The sequence below is a fragment of the Nanorana parkeri genome, unplaced genomic scaffold (assembly GCF_000935625.1).
Source record: "Nanorana parkeri isolate BGI_ZX_2015 unplaced genomic scaffold, ASM93562v1 scaffold10, whole genome shotgun sequence".
NCBI classification, from domain to species: domain Eukaryota; kingdom Metazoa; phylum Chordata; class Amphibia; order Anura; family Dicroglossidae; genus Nanorana; species Nanorana parkeri.
The window spans coordinates 883,430-902,628 of NW_017306278.1; the positions used below are offsets into that span (position 1 = coordinate 883,430).

The window sequence follows — 19,199 nt, forward strand, 5'->3', positions numbered from 1 at the left end:
GACTGGAAGAGGCTGATACCGGGACAAATGCAGGAGGTGAGCTGCTCCTTACTAAAACATCAGAATACCCCAAATCGGATCACCGTTAGGTTGGGCAGAGCTGACACAAACCATGATGTCTCTGCAGCCTCTGTGTGCGATATCACGTCTTAGGACAGGGCAGAACAACATGGCGGTCTGTCAGTGGTCCCCCAGAAATCCAGCCATAGTTGGGGGGACAAGTTATAGGACCTGGAAGTTGTGTGTGTAATTCCGAGGCATTTTTACAAATAACAATGTATACGAGGTGATTCCATAGCAGCGTGCGGCACCGAGATCACTCACATTATAGAACTGCGTGCTATACTGTATAACTAAATGTTACATATGGGTCTTGTTAGCTCCAATGGAGGTGCAGGTTCCCTTATTAACACAATACACATTTTGTTTCCTTATTGCAACATTTATCCACAATTCGTTACTGGTTTCAGTCCCGTCAGGCCCGACTCATTGATTGACTAAAGGCAAAGCCTGTTCACTCGGCAAGGGAATCTTCCCTCAGTGAATGTGCTGAAAATCAATTTTGCAAAGAATACCCAATCACAGGAGGTGGTGTGCGAGTCGGGTTTATATATATACACCAAGCCAACGTTACAGACAAATAAGAATGTATATTGTGAACATTGTTTCCATGGCAGCGCGGCGGGCACCGGGATCACTCACATTATGGAATTGCGCGGCTATATTTAGCCGTATCCTCCTAAAGGTATGTTTGGTATTTAAAAGCTCATTGTCATTTTAAACAAATATGATTGCATCCTTAATAGCCCAGGCGAGTCTTCCAGGCTGGACACTAATGTATAGTGCATTCCATTTACAAGATATAATTAAATCCTCCATAGCCCCAGAGATTTATCATGTAAAGAGTAGACTATCTGCACCGTACAGTATCAGAGCGTGCGGCTGCCTCTGCGGGAGAGTCTACAAGTGCACGGCTCTGATGGCACAATATTCATCCTCGCTCAGGAATTTCCTCATCCCGATTCAAAGATCAATCCTAGAGACTGAAAGCCTGACTATAGTGTGAGGCCGGAGGACCCCCAGAGTCAGGAGGACCCCCGGAGTCAGGAGGACCCCCGGAGTCAGGAGGACACCAATTCTATTCACTAAAAGTTACTTTGTAGCCTTTCTAGTCTTAAAGGAGAACTATGGGGTTAAGGCTTTTCCCCATAGTTCTCCTTAGGGTAACGGGAGGACACAAACTAGCGTCCTCCCGTCCCTAAGCTCAGTAAATAGGGAGCTACAGCTCACGGTATACTGAGACGCCGCAGCTGAAGCGGATCCCAACAATTATGCCCGGATCCGCCCAGCTGCGTGAGTGACAGCTGGCTCTGCCTATCTAGAGGTAGAGCCAGCTGTACCCGCCCCCTCCCCCATCCGATCCGCCAGTCAGCACTGGCGGATCGGAAGGTTTCATTACCATCAGGCCTCAGTCACAGACAAACTTTAACAGACAGAAGCGGTAAGGCATTTACATGGGCAGCAAAGAGGCGGTTATTCTGCGTTCTGCCACCCTGCCAAGCGCCCACCTAAAACCTTCCATGGGTTGGTACACATATCGCAGCCACGATGCTTTGCTTCACAGCAAATTTTATACAGCATGTGACGTTTAGAAAGCGGCGCTATTTGCCACGTGTATATATTGAAGTCAATGGGACCCTGCCGCAGTTGGCACGCGGTTGCAGCTCGGTATTGTAATGCAAAATCCTTCTTGGAATTAGGGACACTATCTGCATGGAGTTTGCGTGTTCTCTCTGCTTGCATGGCACTCCGGTTTCCTCCCACACTCCAAAGACATGCTGGAAGGTTAATTGGTTCTCTATAAATCATGTATGCATGTGCGATAGGGACCTTAGATTGTAAGCTCCTTGATGTAAAGCGCTGCGTAAATTGTTGGCACTATATCAATACCAATCAATAATAAATCAAAAACAGCATTCAGGAAGTGTCAGTATCATCTCGTGAACGTCTGCAAACTGCCATTCATCCTCGCTCTGAAAACCGCTCTGCCACATGTGCAAAGGGGGCCTAAAGGGCAACCACTGTGCACTTATATTAAGAAGGAAGCACAGCCTGCATATATAATAAAACAGATATGACTGTCTCCATGTACATTTTGCAAGCTATTTGTAGACACAAGGCAGTAGATATACAGCAAGGCAGTACAAAATGTAGGGCTGCAGCTAGCCATTATTTCCATAATCAATTAGTTGCCCGATTAATTTTTTTCAACTAATTGATTGGTTGTATTAAGTAATTCATTCTCTCTCTCTCTCTCTCTCTCTCTCTCTCTCTCTATATATATATATATATATCCTCTCCTCACCTAATCGATGAGGAGAATCGTTGCCAACTATTCTCTTTATAATCGATTAGTTGTTGCAGCCCTGATAAAATGATACGGCTTCATTCATGAATTCCCTCCTCTGACAACCAAAAATGTGACTGGCCATATAAAACATCGGCCTGCATGTATCAGATATGATTCCGTGCGGAGTGTCGGCATTCTGCCTCCTTTCAAATGCGGCCACTGTCACCCGACTATTAACTCGAACGGGTGACAGCTGCCGCTTGTAAACGTCATATCTGGGATTCTTGCTGCAGGAAATCGCAGATCCCTGATGCAGGAATACCGAATCGCACCTAAAGTGCCGGTGTGAACGAAGCCTAAAGCCCAATATGAAATCGATCGCAGACCGCCACAACACCGCTGCGGTCAGCTGGCCAGGATTGCAGGCGCAGGAACCCTGACAGAACACGCTGCACATCCTCTCCCCATGGCAGGCGGTCTACACGGGTGTCTGATCTTGTCTGTAACGTGTTTGATAAATATCTCTCACTGTTTTTAAAACGTGAACCCGAGCTGATAAGATTATTGACACTCTCTTCATCTGTATTTCTAAACAGATCTGTAGAATGTGGTAACTCAATGTACAAGGTGCTGCTGTCATGTGCAATGTACATTGTTGTCTACAACCGACTTGCAGAACACATATCACCGTGCACAATGGCGTGCTGATCCTGTATCACTCTGCAGGGCAATGCTCTGCGCACCAGCCGCGCGGGGCCCGGGGTCTCTGTGTCAGTGGCACAGTGCAGAGTACACTGACCTACATTTAGCAGTGAGGTGTGGGCAGAACAGCGATTGATATTAAGCGGCAGCAGGGTGTGTCACTGATCTGTATAGAGCTGCAGGGGGTGAGCAGATTAAGGCTGAGGCTGCATGTGATGTGATAAAGCCGATATGAATTTTACTATCTTATAGGGAAGATCTACACATCTACACATAAGCAGTACTATACAAACAATCTGCCTTTTGTCTTTGAATTCCTCCTGAAGAATAGCAGTTTACTTCCTGTGCCTCCGGCTTCATAGCTGTATATCCGCAGTGTGAGATCTGAGGCTGCCTCTGACTGCTGTCCTCACCGGATCTGGAGTGAGATTTGGTGATTTCCCTCTGGTGCTGCTCACTGTTCTCCTTGCTGGAGAGGAAGCCGTAGCTGAGGACCTGCAGTGCAAGGATCTGCCTGCTTCTTCTATTCTTTGGATCTGGGCTTTCTGAACTTCTACTGCTTCTTCATCATCATGACTGAGGACGAAGACATTATCCCGATCTCTGCAGCTGCGGACCGGGGAAATGTCTCAGTGCCTGTGATTGGCGCTACGGCGCTGTCAGCTTCCTGGCGGGCTCGGCAAGTGGAGCTGCGAACACGCCCGAGCCCATCCTAGATCATTACCCCACCAGTCATCAGATCCCCAGACATCAGATCCCCAGACATCAGATCCCCAGTCATCAGATCCCCAGACACCAGATCCCCAGTCATCAGATCCCCAGACATCAGATCCCCAGTCATCAGATCCCCAGACACCAGATCCCCAGTCATCAGATCCCCAGACATCAGATCCCCAGTCATCAGATCCCCAGTCATCAGATCCCCAGACATCAGATCCCCAGTCATCAGATCCCCAGACATCAGATCCCCAGTCACCAGATCACCAGACATCAGATCCCCAGTCATCAGATCCCCAGTCATCAGATCCCCAGACATCAGATCCCCAGTCATCAGATCCCCAGTCATCAGATCCCCAGTCATCAGATCCCCAGTCATCAGATCCCCAGACATCAGATCCCCAGACATCAGATCCCCAGACACCAGGTGGGCAGCTGTGACCTGAGGAAGCAAAGCCCTGCTCCTCCCAGGCTGCTAAGAGCCAAGTGGAGAGATGTGCACGGCCCTTACACATCTCACCGGCCGGCTCTTAGCAACCTGGGACACTCTGGCCAGCGTCCCACCCAGCTCCTGGCAACTGATGACATCACTGGTTGCCAGGAGCTGGGCGGGACGCCAGGGGAGCAGTTTTATGCAGATACGCCCCTTTTGGATGGGCTTCTTCTTTTATAAGTGGCCCTATGGTGCTGGTTTCACCTTCAATGGGAGCCTTTTATATCTGTCTGAAGTGCAGCGTTAGAGAGGCGCATATATTTGATATGTTCATGCAGCAATAAAAAAAAAAAGGGTTTCCATATATACGGCGGAATCTGTTTCAGATTAAAAAATATATACATTGTAAATGACGTTTTATATGGAATAAAAATGTCTATAACATACAACCCCAAAAAAACATTGTGTATATGTAAATTTCGGCGGCATTCCTGGAGAACTGGCATTGGGACGGATTTTCCAGCTTGTTTGTAGGAAAAAATGATCCGCGCAGAAAAAGACTAAATATAAACGCTCGCTGCCATCTGGAAGGCCAAACGCCGGTCAACAAATCGGCTGCAATTACAGACCCCCTTGTACTGATTACAGGTCGTTTCCACAACCATGGAATATTCCTGATGAGGGAAAACATGTGCATGCAACACTGGTTGCCAGGAGCTGAGCGGGATGCCAACCAGAGCATCCTGCACAGCTCCTGGCAACCAGTGTATCACCCTGACACACATCTCCCCACCCGGCCTTTAGCAACCTGGCAGGCACACTGCAAACATTGCCATGCCACTCTGCCTGCAGCCCCCCCATATGACCCCAAGAGATGGTGCCCCAGGCTACAACCTCAGGCTGCCTCATTATAGGGACGGCCCTGTGTGAGCTCCCCCCACAAATAACACACACGTGTAAAGAGTACCTGTCACATACATACAAAGCAGGAAACCATTTCAAAGCCGGGTCAGAATGTCAGAGAATGCTGAATAATATCTCAGAACATAAAATGCCTCTTTAAATGAAACTTCCACTTAAACTTTGTCCCCTCTTTTCCCTTTTTGGAATGAGAAAGGGCTGAAACCTCTGCCAGGCTGTTGTCTCGGTAGAAGATATGTCCCCTCATTTCCTGTGGTGTCACTAAAACAGGAAGTAAGGGGGGGAATCTCAAATGACAGATAATCCGGGGCCCGCCTCACAATTGGTCTCCTGCATTGTCACATGGGCTGCCGATGGTCATACCAACGCATGGTACACCAAGGGTGGGCAACATGCTTCTGGGAAACTTGCCATGCCTCATGGGACAAAAGCTGCGGGGCCGGAGTTGCCCACCCTTGCATTACACAGGCTTGGCCCACTGTTGTCACCGTCAGGGAGAAATGGCATGCAGCCATCGCTGGAGCGCAGGTAGACAGAAAGTGGCGGGAAAGAGGTTGCAGGAAATCAGCAGCAATGAGATGTAACAATTAAAACATGTATTTTATTTACACGGAGAACAGAGCGCAGGAAACGTCACCCAGCTGGGGCGTAGATCTCTGTGTTGTAGCCGGCCGGGGAGAGAGGGAACATATTATTGTGATAGGAAGCCATTCTCTGTCTGCCAAAATCCCCCTTCACACTTTCCTTCGCTCAGCGTCCTCGTTTTGTAGAGAGTAACACATTTTCTATGTGTTTGTCATTAGGAATCACAGCTAAAATATGTTCTGTGACTCCTTACTACTACTACGGAGGAGGAGGAGGAGCAGCAGCAGGCTCGTGCCGAACATTCATTCACAGTTGTCGGGGAAAACTAAATCAGCACAAAATTCCGCACAGCCATATAAAGAAACGTGTTCCCTTCCCCCACTCAGAGCAAAGTGACAGGTTCTCTTCATTGGGGGACCCACTAACACTCACTTCTGACAGGCTTTCCTCTACTCTATGGGTGGATAACTCCGGTCCTCCAGCTGTTGTGGAACTACAAGTCCCATGAGGCAGTGCAAAGACTCAGACAGCCACAGGCGTGATTCCCAAAGGCATGCTGGGATTTGTAGTTAAAGCACAGCTGTAGGGCCGGAGTTGCCCGCCCCCTGCTATAAAGATGTTTGAAGGTTAAGTGACTGTCTAATGTTGGCCCTTGAACACGGGGAGGCAACCTCGGCACTCCAGCTGTGGTGGAACTACAAATCCCATGAGGCATTAGAAGGCTGACAGTTACAGGCCTGACTCCCAGGCGCAGAGGCATGCTGGGAATTGTAGTTAAAGCACAGCTGGAAGGCTGGAGTTGCCTTCCCCTGCTCTACTCCGAAGATTTTGGGGTGATCTGCTTCTTCCAGGTATGGGGGAGTGAGTGGGTGACCTTCTTCCTAGGATAAAGTGTTTGGGTGTGAGCGGCCAATCACTGGGACCAAAAACACTGTCACAAGGGGGGGGGGTGAGGCATTGAAGTCTGTGTAAGCTCTGACACCGACAACCGCAGAGCTTACACAGGGATTGGGTTCCCATAGACATAAATAGCAGTGGGTGGTTGGGGGGGGTGGCCTATCAAGTGAACCTGTCACCTAGCAAAGTGACATATTAACTTTAATGGCTGAACTCCAGGAATTTAAAAAGCTACCCATGCACCCCCCTCAAGGGGGTGCATGGTACCTTTTTTCTGCCATACACGACGCGCGGCTTTTTTTAGCACGGGCGGAATCGGGACGGGAAACCGCGTGATTCACCCGGCGTGACTGGGGTGCCATTAGAAAATAATGGCGCCCACAGCGCGATCGGTGCACACCTATTCGACTCCTGCCCGCGCGGCAATCCGCCCCGGAATCGTGCACGGTTGCCGCGCAGTGGGGTGTCGCATAGGTGTGCACCGGCCCTGAGAAGAGTAGTGAGGCAGGGAGCTGTGATGCTTTCAGGAAGAAGTGCTGGCCCATCCCACCAGCCGTGATCTACCTGATAAGGTATGTAATGACAATAGAAAGATTCTGTTTAAATAACAAATAAGGGGGCGGGGCCAATGACAAGGTGAAATATAAGCAGATTGCACATCAGCTTTAGGAACGGTTTCCTCATCGCTCCGGTATAACCGGCTGCAGTGAAATGTTTTTCTTATTATTATTTCCTGCACTGGAGCACAACATTCACCGCTGTCAGCGGGCTAGAACTTGCCTGAAAACATGGCCCTCCCCTCCTCATCCTAATATAAAAGTCACATCCTTTCCGTCTGACTTCAGGGCGACACCTGTCTGAATCCGCAACTTCCAGGAACGTCAGACGGAGGGGAAAAGATGATTCATTACTGGGGGCCATACGCAGGGCAGCCGGTGCGCATGGGGAGCTGCAACAGGCACAAGTGCCCGGGTAATCCATGCAGACACATCATCTGTACTGTGCCGCACTTGTCTGGTTCTGTGACCGAAGCATCAAAGAGAGCAAAACGATGAAATCACCACCCAGACTGCATGCCACCCGTACACTGCACACTGCATGCCACCCGTACACTGCACACTGCATGCCACCCGTACACGGCACACTGCATGCCACCCATACACGGCACACTGCATGCCACCCGTACACAGCACACTGCATGCCGCCCGTACACACCGCATTGCATGCCACCCATATACAGCGCACTGCATGCCACCCATATACAGCGCACTGCATGCCACCCATACACAGCACACTGCATGCCGCCCATACACAGCACACTGCATGCCGCCCGTACACAGCACACTGCATGCCACCCGCACACACCGCATTGCATGCCACCCATACACAGCACACTGTATGCTGCCCGTACACAGCACACTGCATGCCGCCCGTACACACCGCATTGCATGCCACCCATACACAGCTCACTGCATGCCGCCCGTACACAGCACACTGCATGCCGCCTGTACACGGCACACTGCATGTAGCCCGCACACTGCATGCCACCCGTACACACCGCATTGCATGCCACCCATACACCGCGCACTGCATGCCCCCCGTACACAGCACACTGCATGCCGCCCGTACACACCGCATTGCATGCCACCCATACACAGCGCACTGCACGCCGCCCGTACACAGCACACTGCATGCCACCCCTACACAGCACACTGCATGCCGCCCGTACACAGCACACAGCATGCCGCTCGTACACACCGCATTGCAGGCCACCTATACACAGCACACTGCATGCTGCCCGTACACAGCACACTGCATGCCACCCCTACACAGCACGCAGCATGTCGCCCGTACACGCACACTGCATGCCGCCCGTACACACCGCATTGCATGCCGCCTGTACACTGCATGCCACCCATACACGGCACACTGCATGCCAACCGTACACGGCACACTGCATGCCGCCCGTATACAGCACACTGTATGCCGCCCGTACTCACATCATTGCATGCCACCCATACACAGCACACTGCATGCCGCCCGTACACAGCACACTGCATGCCACCCCTACACAGCACACTGCATGTCGCCCGTACACGGCACATTGCATGCCGCCCGTACACACCACATTGCATGCCACCCCTACACAGCACACTGCATGTCGCCCGTACACATCACACTGCATGCCGCCCATACACACCGCATTGCATGCCGCCCCTACACAGCACACTGCATGCCGCCCGTACACGGCACACTGCATGCCGCCCGTACACAGTACACTGCATGCCGCCCGTACACACCGCATTGCATGCCGCCCGTACACACCGCATTGCATGCCGCCCGTGCACACCGCATTGCATGCCGCCCGTACACACCGCATTGCATGCCACCCATACACAGCACACTGCATGCCGCCCGTACACTGCACACTGCATGCCACCCATACACAGCACACTGCATGCCGCCCCTACACAGCACACTTATACCCTGTTGTTGTACTAGTGCTAATCTTCTCTATTCTCTTTCAGCCACTTCAGCGTTGGAGCTCTGGACAGGCATCCAATAGTGGACCATGCCTGAGCAATGTGTGTCGGCCCAGCTGCCTGTAGCCTCCACCAGGGGGCACATGTGACAGGGTGACAACACAGGAGCACAGTTGGGACACAGGGACAAAGCATTGTCACCCCATAACAGGAAGTGCCTGAACAAGGACCATCATGGCGGGATCGCACAGGATTATATGATTGGAAGCTGCATATTTACAAAGACTGAAGAACACTTTGAGAATGTACATGACCATGATAACCTGTTTGGTGATCGGATTGTGTTGCATGCATAGCAGTGCATTTATCATTCACATGAAATAAACGCACCTGAGCGCCGTCACCTGCAGCATTTACAGTCTCTGAACGGAGCAATGTGCTGCAGTGCTATAATGTAATCTACCTCGATGAATCCCAATCACTGCACCGGTCACCTGCCCTGTACCTGTGACTACCACGTGTGTTCACCTGCAAGAAAGCAATGCTCCTCACAGTGACAGAGAAAATGCTTGGAGACTATCTCCATGTGTGTAGAGAAAGCTGAAACATCACCGACATGTTAGATCAGAAGCTCGACAATTGCCACACCAGCCGCTGACCATTCCAAGCTGGTAGAAGGGTCAGGTACATAGACAACGTTATTTGCTTATTTGCACAGGAGAGAGAGAGAGAGAGAGAGAGAGAGAGAGAGAGAGAGAGAGAGATATGATGGCGAGAGAGAGAGAAATGATGGAGAGGAGAGAGAGAGTGAGAGATGATAGTGAGAGATGACAGAGAGGAGAGAGATCATAGAGAGGGGAGAGAGATATGATAGAGAGGAGAGATGACAGAGAGGGGGATGAGAGATGATAGAGAGAGATGATAGAGAGGAGAGATGACAGAGAGGGGGATGAGAGATGATAGAGAGAGATGATAGAGAGGAGAGATGACAGAGAGGGGGATGAGAGATGATAGAGAGAGATGACAGAGAGGAGAGAAGACAGGGCAGGGAGAGAGGAGAGATGACAGAGAGGGGGATGAGAGATGATAGAGAGAGATGATAGAGAGGAGAGATGACAGAGAGGGGGATGAGAGATGATAGAGAGAGATGATAGAGAGGAGAGATGACAGAGAGGGGGATGAGAGATGATAGAGAGAGATGATAGAGAGGAGAGATGACAGAGAGGGGGATGAGAGATGATAGAGAGAGATGATAGAGAGGAGAGATGACAGAGAGGGGGATGAGAGATGATAGAGAGATGAGAGAGAACATATATTGATGGATAAATATCTCTCCCGAATCCCATCCTGCTTCCATTCCTAGGGCTGACTTTTGGGCGCAGTATTTCAGGTACCCCCCTCGCCCACTCACAGTCCATGCTTTCCCCTGTGTAGGTGGTAACAACAACAGCCATCCAGTGAACCCCGGTGTCACAAAGTGCTCATTATGTCACCTCGATATTTTGTAACTTTACCAATCATTTCCTTTTTTGTGACCGTGCAGGCGTGGGGGGGGGGGATGTGACTGGAGGAAGGATAGATTTGCCATTGATGGCTTTCAGGGAATCTCTGGCCACCCAAAATACAAGGGATGTGAGATTCAACCAATGTACCATTGTGGCATAAACATGTGCGACTGCATGGGCCATGCGCGTGCGCACAAGTATTGCTGATGCCACTCCGTGCTGGTTAAGAAGCTGCTCGAAGCAGCCCAATTCTTCCAATGATGGCCTACTGGAGCCCACATGACTGACCAAACCCCCCAGGGGATGATGTGGTTAGGCTCACAGTGTGCATGGGATTCATTATAAATAAAACTACAAATGTTGCGATCTGCCAACAACTAACAACATTTACCCCAAACAACACGTTACAGAATAACACATGCGCTTCCCAATGGTGCCGGAGCAGAATTGTACTCTGACCTGCGTGTCAAAGACGTCTTCTTCAGGATCCGTCTTCTCGATGGGCAGTGCCTCCCCGGTGGGCTCGTACCCGAACTGGGGCTTCAGCGGGATCTGGTTGGGGTAAGCGGGCTTGGGCACGTCTACCTTGTTTCCCAATTTGAGGTAACAGGGCTGGGGGATTGTCCTTGCGGGAACGTGGAGGATTGGTGCGGCGCTGTGCACCGGTTTGGGCAGTCCCGATTTCATCTTGGAGGCCACCAGGATGGATGGCATCTTTTTCCGCTGACCCTTTGCCCCGACACGACCGTCTCTCTCTCTCCCCCTCTCTCTATCTCTTTATGAGCTCAAGCTAGATTGAGGGGGGTAAAAAAGCCTTTTAATCACCTCCACTGCAGAGCGAGCCGGCGACACACATGAATCCCGCTAACGCACTCGAGTCGCCATCGTCGCAGCGAGCCCTCCGACGCAGAACCCAGGCTCGTCTTCGTCTCCGCTCATCGGGAATCGTCTGGCGGGGAGACACCTGTAAATTCGCCCCCCTAGGGAAGACTTCTGCTCATGATCTCATCGCCTTGGGTGTCTCGGATGCAGCATGTTGTCTCCTGACTCAGCGGAGCGGTGACGGATCAGCCCAACCTGTAGACATTAGCAGAATGTGTCACTGGCAGGTTGTCTGCACAGAGCTCGCTCACACACTGTGTGTGTATGTGTGTGTATGCGTGTGTGTGTGTGGGAATAGCTTTGCATTTTGACAGTACAGCACCATGCAGGATGATGATTGGCCAGATTGGAAAATATATCTGCAGAAGGGGAGGGGCCAGCACAGAGCTGTCACAGCCGTATCACCGTACTAGGAAACCGAAAAAGAAATCAGCCAGTTTTTCGAAACAGCCGAATAACTGCCAAGAATACGAGGGGATGGGACGGGTGATTCAGCCTCCTGATAGGATTCAAGTGAAAACATCGGCGTGTAAAGGGGAAAGGCACGTTTCCTGCAACATGGGCAGCGTCATGTGACTCCTAATCAGCAGCAAAATGACGAGCTGCCCTGCAGCTGATGAGGGACTGCAAGTGCCAGCATGGACGGGCAGCACAGTGGCTTAGTGGTTAGCACTGCAGCGCTGGGGGGGGGGGTCCCCCGTTTTGAAACCCAGATCAGAACACTATCTACATGGAGTTTACACTGGTTTACCTCCCACACTCCAAAGACATGCTGGTGTTAGGGTTCCCACCTGTCTGTGATGCACCTGGATAGTCTGGGTTTTAGGCCAGCTGATGTCACAATGTCAGGCAGACAGGGGCAAACACAAGTGCATGGAGGATGCACAGGACACAGAGGGACACTGGAACTCGGGGAGCAAGCAGGTGTCTGAATCACAAATACGTTTTGAAGAGCACAGGGGTTCCGATTCAGGCAGATGTGTTCTCTACCTCACTCTCTCCTGCTGTCTCTCCTCGCTCTCTCTCCTGGCTGTCTCTCCTCGCTCTCTCCTGGCTGTCTCTCCTCGCTCTCTCTCCTGGGTGTCTGTCCTCACTCTCTACTGGCTTTCTCTCCTCTCTCTCCTGGCTGTCTCTCCTCGCTCTACTGGCCGTCTCTCTCTCCTGGCTGTCTCTCCTTGCTCATCCTCCTGGCTGTCTCTCCTCGCTCTCTCTCCTGGCTGTCTCTCCTCTCTCTCTCCTGGCTGTCTCTCCTCACTCTCTCCTGGCTGCCTCTCCTGGCTCTCTCTCCTGGCTCTCTCCTGGCTCTCTCTCCTGGCTGTCTCTCCTCACTGTCTCCTGGCTGTCTCTCCTCGCTCTCTCTCCTGGCTGTCTCTCCTCGCTCTCTCTCCTGGCTGTCTCTCCTCGCTCTCTCTCCTGGCTGTCTCTCCTCGCTCTATCTCCTGGCTGTCTCTCCTCGCTCTCCTGGCTGTCTCTCCTCTCCCTCTCTCTTCTGGCTGTCACTGCCTTCCCAGTCCATCACCGCATAGACCTGTTCAGATCAGGAGACACTGGGACCCTCCAGAATCCATGGGACCCTCCCCGCACCGTTACATGGATGAACATTCAATTCAGTTTCCATCCCATGGCCAGGACCTTCAGTAGCCGCCAGCCACTCCTACCATGGGGCTGTAACAGTGGCCCGCGCCTCATCTCCGTTACATTACATCCTTAGGGCCGGGTTCACACCCAGCGTTTCGTAGCACTTTTTCTGCCCTAGAAAATGCTCAAAAAAAAAGTTCTGGGACTTCTCTGATTTGCATAAGCTTATCGATTCATTAATATGCATGTCCTGCAGTCACGTCACACACCCAATTAGTGGATTCGAAGCTGTAATTTGCATATTCGGTAGTAAGAACACCACCCAAGACCCCTGTTTCTCCTGGGATGTCCCGTAAGACTGTTGGGGAGGGGGGAGGAGCCAGGGATTGAAGTCAATGGCACTGCAGACACACACACACACAGTGCGATCGCCCGCACCCGGAATGCAGGCACATTAGTGTCTGCATTCCGGTCCAGTGCACTCTGCAAAAATAGTGCTTGCAGTGGAGTGGCTGCGGTGCCCCCCCACCGCTGAACGCAGGGAGCCGGCCAGCTTGCATTCTAGAGGCCGAACGCTCTGGAATGCAGACTTTGTGGTGTGAACCGGCCCTTAGGGCCCAACAATAATTAGATGCCAGACCTGATATTGATGCAATTGGTTTGGAGACACCACTGACCACTGATGCCGGCGTGGTGTAGACCCGGGGTTCATAACCTTTTAATACCAACATGTCATCTGACACAGCAGCACATGGAAGGAGCAATCCAACCCCAATCATGCCAACATATCAACTAGCAATCCCCGGAAGTGGGAAGACACCCAAGCTCAGTGATCTGATTGGTCAGCGATCTGCCCCTTCTATCTGTATTTGATAGCATGTGAAATCCCTATACTGCTAACCATAGGGAGAGCAGCATGTCCTCACTGAGCCCCCAATCACTCCTGTGTGATCTGGACATCAGGTGACATCAATGAATTACAAAAGGAACCCCATTAGTTTCTGTTGGGCCCATTTACACTCATGCGTTGCCCTGCCGAGCGTTGCTTCCTAGTGAGTTCAGACTTCTATGGAAGCAAATAAAACACACGTAACATGCATGCATCTATGTGCATTGAGCCCTGGTTCACACCTGGGCGTTTTAGAGCGCTGATCAACGCGCTGTAAAACGCCCAGCGAGTGAAATCCCATTATTTCCTATGGGCATGGTTCCCACCTGGGCGCATATCAGCGCGTAGGAACGCGCTGAAAAACGCCCTACGCCCAAAGAAGTACAGGAGCTTGTTTGGGGCGTATTTTCCGCGCGTATCCATTAGGATACAGCTGGATAGCCCTCGTAAACGCGCGTTTTGTTGACCGCAAATCGTGGTAAAACCGCGCGGCCCGAAACGCACGCCAAACGCGCCTATTACGAACGCCCAAGTGTGAACCCAGCCTTAGTGCAAGACAACAACCCGCCCCGGTAGTGACCCATGCCTTATGTCGCCTTCATTGGGCAAAAGTAAAATGCATGAAAAATGCACAACAAGAATGCATGAGGATGCAAATGGCGGAGTGAGAATTTGGGAGTTATGTACTCTGCGTGTGAATTTTTGTAACACAAAGAACAACACACGGAGAAGCAAACGAGGATTATGTCGGCATCTCTAACTGGTTTCCATAGTGATTTAAAAATAAATTAATGGGTTCCGGACCTGAGAATTCCTCAGCTTTAAATCAAGGCGAACTAAATAAATATATATATATATAATATACTATATATATATCTCTATCAGAGACTCGCAGCTTGTATCATATCTCTAAAACCAGCATCATTTTCCACCATCATGTATCACCTTACAACCTTTGTAATCAGTGTTATATATCACGCGGGGTTAAAGGTTACGCGAGAGGAAAGCACCGGGTTTTCCATTGCTTTAACCAGGTACAAACATTCCATTGTCAACTGTCTGCTTAGGACATCAGGAATACACAAGAAAAACAATAGCAGTGGTCCAGCACAATGTGGTACCACCAGTAAGGCTGGCCATACACTTAGGGGCCAATTCGTAAATCATTTGCACAGTGTATAGCTGGGGCGAATGCCGTTCATACAGCGCTACTGCCACTAGAGGGAGCTGAAGAGCACAGGACTTCCTATGTTCTTCAGCTCCATCTTGTGGAAGGAATGTGAAATTCTTATGCTCCTCAGCGCCATCTAGTGCGGTAATGCCATGTGAAGGGCATTCGCCCAGCTATACACTGGGAAATTCCTATACTCCTCAGCTCCATCTAGTGGTGAGAATGGGAAAACACCTAAACTTCTCAGCACCGTCTAGTGATGGGAATGAGAAACTCCCATACGTGTCATCTCCATCTAGTTGTGGTAATAGGAAATTCCTTTACTCATCAGCTCCATCTAGTGAGAGGAATGGGAAATGCACCTCGGCTCCATCTATTGGCGGTAATGCCATGTGAACAGCATTCACCCAGCTATACACTGGGAAACTCCTATGCTCCTCAGCTCCATCTAGTGGTGGGAATGGGAAACTCCTATGCTCATCAGCTCCATCTAGTGGTGGGAATGGGAAACTCCTATGCTCCTCAGCTCCATCCAGTGGGAGAAATGGGAAATTCTTATGCTCCTCAGCTCCATCTAATGGCGGTAATGCCACGTGAACGATACTCGCCTAGCTATACAATGGGCGGAAGATTTATAAATGAGCCCCTTATAGATCTCTTCAGGGCATATGCGTCCCCAGGCCCGGCGTCACACGGTGCGGCCACCAGGCTTCACCCAGTGGGACATGATCATGCACTCGCATGGCGTCACTACGCGCACACAAATGCGCACTTAACTGCCAGTGGCCATCTTGGTGATGGACGCCGGCAAAGAGAAGAAAGGAGCCGCCAGGTCCACTCCACTCTCGTTCAGCTGTCGGGCTTCTTGGTCCATGACCAAGTGCCCGACTTTTCAGAGCGGGGGGACACCAAAATGGCTGAGTGAAAGGAATCAAACCGGTTCCTCAATCAGGGTTTGTCCCTGAAGCGACAGCACCTGGTTTGTTCAGGTAGCAGGGGTAATTGTGGGGCCGCATCAACATTATGGTTGCCCTCAAAGGGCCTGTAAGACTACATAAATGTATCTAATCTTTATCATAATTGCCTCTGCATTCCATTATTACTGGTTTTAGTAATAACTTAATACCTAGATCTGAAAGTAGAAGTCTAGGAAATGGCCTGGTGGGCCGGATTCGGCCCCTGGGCCTTGAGTTTGACACGTGTGAGGTAAGGTGTCCCCCGCTGGGTGCTGCGGTTCCTTACAGAGACAGGGTCTCCTTAAAGGAGAACTATGAGGTGAGTGATTTCCACTCACCTCATAGTTCTAGCTGACCTGTGACAATGAGACTGTCACAGGTCGGCTCAGTAGATCGGGAGGTGAGCGAACACATACCGGCGTTCGCTCACCTCTCGATCCTGTCTGATCTCTGCCGTGACAGGGGAGGGGCTGGATTCCCCCCTCCCCGCTCCGCCAGCGCTGACTGGTGGAACGGACGGGGGAGGGGGCGGGTACAGCTGGCTCGGCCTCTAGATAGGCAGAGCCAGCTATCAGTCACGCAGCTGGGCTGTCGCTGTCGGGATCCGCTCCGGCTGCGGCGTCTCCGTATACCGCGAGCTGTAGCTCCCTATATACTGAGCCTAGGGTGACGGGAGGACGCTAGTTTGTGTCCTCCCGTTACCCTAAGGAGAACTATGGGGAAAAGCCTTAACCCCATAGTTCTCCTTTAAGCTTTCCTTTAGATTTCAGGTCTCTGTGTCCTTGCGCCGTTCTCTCTCCTGTGTCCTCCTCGGTCTGATATATTGATTTGCGTTCATCAATTCTCCCAATTCTCTGTCTGGTGCGTAATTTGGGAAAATGCTACGGCCCGTTGTGTGCTTAAAATGGTTTGTAGACGAGGTGCGTCCGCAGCGGTACAGATCCACCTATTATTATCACCCTCGGCACAGCTGGAGCCCCTGTAACAAAATCATTACACGGGTCTCTTCCTTCGCCTGAGAGGCGAGGACATTACTGAAAGCGCGGGAACTGATCACCAGATACAGCTCCGGAATCTTCAAGGCCGAATTTAAGGCAAACAGCTTGTTACGCAGATGAAATGCATACGTGGGAGCCGATTTATTGCCAAAGGATTTGTATTTCTGTCCATCCAGTTCTGAGATTTACACAGCTCTGCTCCCTCCCACCCACTTGGTCCTGAGATCTAGATACTTCTTCCCTTTCCCGCCAACATGGTCTAACTAATCACCAAAATTAAGCTAATAGTCCGTTTTACTCATCAAAATCCACTCGTAGTCATGTGACGCGACGGGTCCAGCGTCTTCTCTCTTCTTGATTGCACAGTAGGAGGTGCCGGCATCACTCTCCGGGTAACGTGGACTATCACCATTGGCTGTCCAGTGGTCGAGTCCTCTCAGGCTCCAGAAGACTGCAGTGGTGTGATGACATCACGACGAGGGGCAGAAGGAACACTGGTCAGGCCCAGGCTGCAGTGGTGGATCACCAGTCTAGAAGAGGTGTCATGGAGGATCACAAAATGGCAGACTCAGTGAATAGATGGGGGAATATTTGTCCTGAGATGGTCTTTATGGAACATCGTAGTGTTACCTCCTCATCTCCAGCCTGCTAATTGGACAATGAAGGAGAAGAAGCACACTGATAGGACATCCACTGACTCTGTAATAACCCCTTCCCCTTCCTAGCAATAAATAGCCCCTCCCATTCAATGGTGTCCCTGACAGTGGTTGCAATAATAACCACTCTCTCCCGTGCACCTTCCCCGATGACTATTGGCACCTATACACCTATGGCCTTGAGGGCTACAAAAGAAGGCCTGCTGGACAGCTCTGTCCTATACAATGCTACAAACAAGAACAGCTTAGCCACAACCTGGGACATACATCTGTGAAGGTTCTCATTCTTCCAGGTCACATGGTACATCTGTAAAAAATAAACCAAGGCAACTGGACTTGCTGTATTTTTCTTAGACATGTTGCTGGTCATCCGACTAGCTTTATCTCTGCAAGTCATTCTGAAAGGAGGAAGCCGGTCGGATGACCAGCGAAACGTCTTCATGAAAAATACAGCAAGTCCAGCTGCCTTGACTTATTTTTTACAGACGCAACTTGAGAAGTTGACGTGATACTTTCTCTTTAAATGGCAGAATGTCCTCCAAATCTGAACCAACTTTCCGTAGAATCACAACCGCTAATCCCAATGCAAACCTCTACCTGGCTCAGATCGCTCACAAAGTATGATAATGAAATACTTAGTCATAGAATCAATATTATGAGATAATCACAAACATTGTTTACCCCCTTTCCTCCGCCGAGCTGCCACAGATACAGCCACGTTCTGCAGAAAGCACCAAATAAAGTTTTCTTGACTGATTAAAGGGGAACTTCACCCTTATCTATGAAATGACAACAAAGTCACCTTTAGAAATGTTTAGTGATGACAATCTACACACACATACCTCTAGATCATTGCCGGCTTTTTATTCTTTGTATACCTTATTTTTCTTTTCCTCCCCATTCTTCTCTCAGTAGCCATTTTTACTGAGGGCAGATTAACATATCTCCCTGTACTTCCTGGATTACTGGCACATGTGACTAGGACATGTGACCGTGCACATCATCTCAGGGGAGGAAAATGCCTTTTCCCTGAGATCTCGTGAGATTACAGAGGAGATTTCCCAGATTACGCAGATTACATCACGTTTGCCTGAGAGGACCAGGAAGTGGAAAAACAATCATTGTAAGTAAAAGAAAAATATGTTTGTTTACCTAATGAATGTCAGATGATTTCATATCAGCGTGCACAGCGAAACGCTGGAGGGATTTTTAATGAAAGGGGGTAAAGGTCCTCATTAGAGGAGGTGCTGTGGACCTCCTCTAATGAGGAAGGCCCTCAATTTCCTGAACCCCCTGGGGCGCAAGGCTCCTGACAGGGGCAAGGACGACTTAGGTCCACCTACCTGAAGGCCAGCGAGCCCCTCTCCTCAGGTGAGTATAACTTTGTTATTTTAGTCCCTGGAAGCAGCAGGGGTGTGGAATTCCTATCTTCTGATGTCCGGGTGGGTAGTTGTTTTCTACATTTAGCCCAGTTTT

The 19,199-nt window shown here is 50.5% G+C and overlaps 1 protein-coding gene across 1 annotated transcript in view; it reads right to left on the reverse strand.

The window, feature by feature from the left end:
- NAV2 (neuron navigator 2) overlaps positions 1 to 11,612 on the reverse strand; it is a 224,746-nt gene extending 213,134 nt beyond the window's left edge. Inside the window, exon 1 of the mRNA XM_018554770.1 lies at positions 11,053 to 11,612. Coding sequence (XP_018410272.1) covers positions 11,053 to 11,307 — 255 coding nt within the window. The 5' untranslated portion in view covers positions 11,308 to 11,612. The remainder of the gene's footprint in view (positions 1 to 11,052) is intronic.
- Positions 11,613 to 19,199: the final 7,587 nt, after the last annotated feature.